Source organism: Lactuca saligna, chromosome 4 (assembly GCF_052625555.1).
Source record: "Lactuca saligna cultivar CGN05327 chromosome 4, ASM5262555v1, whole genome shotgun sequence".
NCBI classification, from domain to species: Eukaryota; Viridiplantae; Streptophyta; class Magnoliopsida; order Asterales; family Asteraceae; genus Lactuca; species Lactuca saligna.
Genome location: NC_136420.1, coordinates 84598818 through 84603190, shown reverse-complemented (window position 1 = coordinate 84603190; position 4373 = coordinate 84598818). Strand labels below are relative to the sequence as shown.

Below are 4373 nucleotides of genomic sequence, written 5' to 3'. Positions count from 1 at the left end.
TTGGACTTCCCATTCTCGAGCTGATCCGTAGCTAATTAGCTACGAACTCTTTTTGTAGTAGTACGATCCTCGTGAAGAACAATTATATATATATATATATATATATATATATATATATATATATATATATATATATATATATATATATATATATATATATATATATATATATATATATATATATATAGCAAAAATGTAATATCGTAGAAAAAGATAGTAACGACTAATGTGGAGTAGTATATGTGTCTCTGGTATCACCCAAGAGAGGTAGAGGTGCTAGACTTTGACGATAACATATGGTGTTTAGATGCTTAACGATGACCCACACAATGCAACTCAAGAACATAATGTGCAAATGAGATTCATATATACATATATAACAACATTAATTTTTGCAATGCCTAAAATTTCTCCAACATATTTTTATGGAATCAATATGATCAGTAATAAACATAGATTTGCATAGTTGACGATTAACCTCGAACATGTCGAACCACTTAAGGAAGGACTAGGTGTATAAAAGTAAAAAGTTTGAAAATGTGTTGGTTAGTAGTTTTCGTAGTTGTTATTATAGAAAATAATATTTTTGAACAATGTATACACCATTGATATATTTTATGAAAGAGTGATTCATTTTGTTGAAATTTTTACCACTCATAAAATACAACGAAACAGGACTTCGTAAAAAGAGGTAATTTGTGGATTATTCACAATTTGGTGTTTAGTTAGGAATATTCTAGTATGTGCCCCTTAGGGCACATATAAGAAACATTAATTGATTGAAGTACGAGTATTATTTATATTTAATATTTATTATATTTAATTATGGTAATATTCCTTATAATTAATACTTCAATTAATGGTTCTTATATGTTCCCTTAGATAGGAGTGAGCCAAAACCACACCATAATTAAAATTAACCACAAAAACTGCAACTACAATAAAAACCGATGGCGAGGTTTTATGTTTTTTCAATAACCGCAAATTTACGTTGCGGTGCGGTTATTAGTTTTCAAAAACCATAAAAAACTGCACGACACCGCATATGTTATATACATTTTTTTATTAATTATTAATAACATATTAAATATTAAAAATAAGACCTCATTGAAGTATGATAAAATTCTAAAAGACAAAATTGTTGATTTTTTTCTTATGTTTAACTTTTATATGTTTAAACTCTTAAAAATATTTTAACTCTAAAGTGTGGTTAAAAACTACACAAAATAACTGCATCAAATGCATGTGGTTAATAACCGAAACACAAAAAAATGTACCGCAAAAATAACTGCCTAACCGTACCAAGCAGTTTTGAAAATGGATTAACTGCATTTGCAGTTATTTGTGAGGTTTTAACCAATAACCGCATCGAACTGCACTACGCTCACTCCTACCCTTAGGGTACATATTAGAAAATTCATTTTAGTTAAGCATGACATGAATAATGTATGTGAAGAATCGAGGGTAGTTGCAGAGAGTTTGTTACAAAGAAAATAAGGTTAAAGCTTTAAGAAATATTAATAAGAGTTATTTTACGAGTTTAGTGAGATATGCAAATTATTTGCGGATTCGATTTCGTCACTAAGGGTTTGTTTGGAAAACTAGCGGAAAAGCTAATTTTTTATAAGTTGATAAGTTAGTTTGTAGATTAATAATATTTGGTAAAAAATAATTCATAAACTAGATTGCAATATAAAATGACATAAATGGATATTTAAAAATATAACTAAAAGAAAAAAAAGAATATACTAAAGAGTTATACTATCAATATCTAGAGTTGACAGATAAATGTCTTTTATGCAAATAAGTGAACGGAAGATGTTAAAAAAAAAAAATAATATATATAATTAAAACTTCAAGTTATTTTTAAAATATTAAAAAAAACTCCATATATTTGTTAAAAACTATCTTAAAGCAATTTCTGAAAAGGTAGTTTATTTTGGACAAACGGTTATTAAATCGAAAAAAAAAAACTAAGGCATAATTAGGTTGATCATTTGATAATATTTATTGAAAAGTTGTTTATGTCATGAGATCTCTATTAATGGTATTTTAGTGAACTTAAATATTATATTGATCTAACCTTACATAATTTTCGGTTTTAGGTTGGGCGGTGTATGTGAGGGAAAGGTAAAACTTAAAAGAAGCCTAAACTGCATCCAGAAACACTACATTATGGGTGTGGTATAGGGTGTAAGTTTAAAGTGTTTGAGTGTCTATATATATATATATATATATATATATATATATATATATATATATATATATATATATATATATATATATATATGTATATATATATATATATGTGTGTGTACTAAAAAATTGTAAAAATAAATATATTAAAATTCATGGTTTTAGTTTCCTAGAAAATGAATATAATATTTGTATAAAATGTATTTTTTTTAAAAAAAAAATAAATAAAATAAAAGATAGGTAAACATGACGATATACTGGATTTTAATGTATCTCACGGTCTATACCATAAATACACAAATTGATTACCTATTAACAATATTTGTTGTAATTATTATTATTAAAAAAAGACTTGAAACAAAGTCATGTCGATAAAAATTGATATCCTTATAAATATTTGTCATGATTTTATCGCAAGAGTCACCGTCACGTCTCTCGCAAGTTACACAGTCAAACCTCAAAATTTCGTCCATAACCAAATCATCTGCAACAAGAACGAAAGAAAACCTCTCTCCAAAAGTTATCTCTGTTGATTTCGTCTCCGAAATAATATTCCTCGAATCCTATAATAAAAGTGATTCAGAAACCCGGAAGCCATGGAAGAAGATCAAGATATTGTCGTTTCACTGAAAAACCATGATTTTGTAGAGTAAGTTCTGAAAGAACCTGATTCAGAATCTGTGAAGGAGTCAGAATCTTCACATGTGTCGCCGCCTAGTTTGGCGGAGGTAGAGGAAGTGATGGGATACAGTTTTAGAAACAAGGAGTTACTGAAGGAGGCTTTCACTCATGGTTCTTACAAAGCTGATGACTGCAAATCTTACGAGCGACTCGAGTACTTAGGTGAGGCAGTTTTGAATCATTTAATTGCTAAGCTACATTATTTATCGTATCCTGATATGGCTCCTGGTGAGTTGACTCGGTTACGTGCCGCCAATGTTGACACGGAGGCGCTAGCAAGGGCGGCATTGAAATACAATTTGCATAAGTTTCTTCGCCACCAGAAACCTCTTCTTCAACGACAGGTAATTTTCGTTTTCAGTTTCTGCCCCATGATTTATCTGCTAAATATATCTCAATCACATGAGATGTTCATGACTACTTCTCCAATTAATCGTTAATGATGTTTTTTGTTATCAGAGATGAATAATCACAAATTTGATCGAATAATCTTTTATCACTTTTTAGTTTTTTGTTCCACTATTCTTAATTACAAATTTGAGTGATTCGATTCTTATAGTTTTTTTGAGAGTGATCAGATCCAAGAATTCATGGAAGGGATCGAACAATACCCATCGCATTCACATGGTATGATTGATCCACCCAAAGTGCTTGCTGATCTTTTGGAGTCACTAATCGGTGCCATCTTCATCGATACAGACTCGTCAATGGATTCTACATGGGAGGCAATTAATTACTTGCAGTTGCATCCATCAAAATTTCTTGGTATTAATTCTTAGGTCCCCTTCTCATGATGGGTTAGAAGTTGTAGAATATACACCAAGATTTGAGTTTACACCACCATCACTATCACCATTCATAAAGACAATATACATATATATATATATATATATATATATATATATATATATATATATATTGTCTTTATGAATGGTGATAGTGATGGTGGTGTAAACTCAAATCTTGGGGTTTTTTTCGGGTGGTGGAGCGGTTGTTATAACCCCTAATCACGCCGGAAAACTTGAAGCTGCATCCTGTAGCAAAATTCAATGAAGCTTGTCAGAAGATGGGGGTGAAAGCACAAGAGAAAGATTTGTGGAGTAAAACAGGGGAAATTTAAATTTACATAGAGAATGAGTTGATTGGAAGGGGAAAATACAAGTTGAAGAAGGTGATTGCAGTGAACAGAGCAAAAGATGATGCATACAATAATCTTTTTCTTTTTGAGAAGAAAGATGGTGGAAATGGAGGTTAATCAACATGAATCACCATTACTCCTTTTGTATCAAATTAAATGAGCTTTTTTTTGCCTTTGTTAATTTACCAAGGGAAAAAGCTCATTTATTTGGAACGAGTGAGTGATTTCTTAATCTGTCTGCTTTTTTGTTTCTTTCTTGATTGACTCCATGCCTTTTTCCTATTATGGCAACCATGTTTCTTTCATGAGTTCATCTTTACTTTCTTGTGACTTTTCTTACTATAAGAGTTAAATGCCA

The 4373-nt window shown here is 30.0% G+C and overlaps 1 protein-coding gene across 1 annotated transcript; it reads left to right on the top strand.

Moving 5' to 3' along the window:
• The first annotated feature begins 2598 nt into the window (after nucleotides 1–2598).
• On the top strand, nucleotides 2599–4171 carry LOC145039838 (ribonuclease 3-like protein 3). The gene is made up of 4 exons (XM_078987843.1): nucleotides 2599–2770; nucleotides 2872–3221; nucleotides 3456–3642; nucleotides 4008–4171. The coding sequence occupies exons 1-4, from the start codon at nucleotides 2599–2601 to the stop codon at nucleotides 4130–4132; spliced, it is 834 nt and encodes a 277-aa protein (XP_078843969.1). The 3' UTR covers nucleotides 4133–4171.
• The last annotated feature ends 202 nt before the right edge of the window (nucleotides 4172–4373 follow it).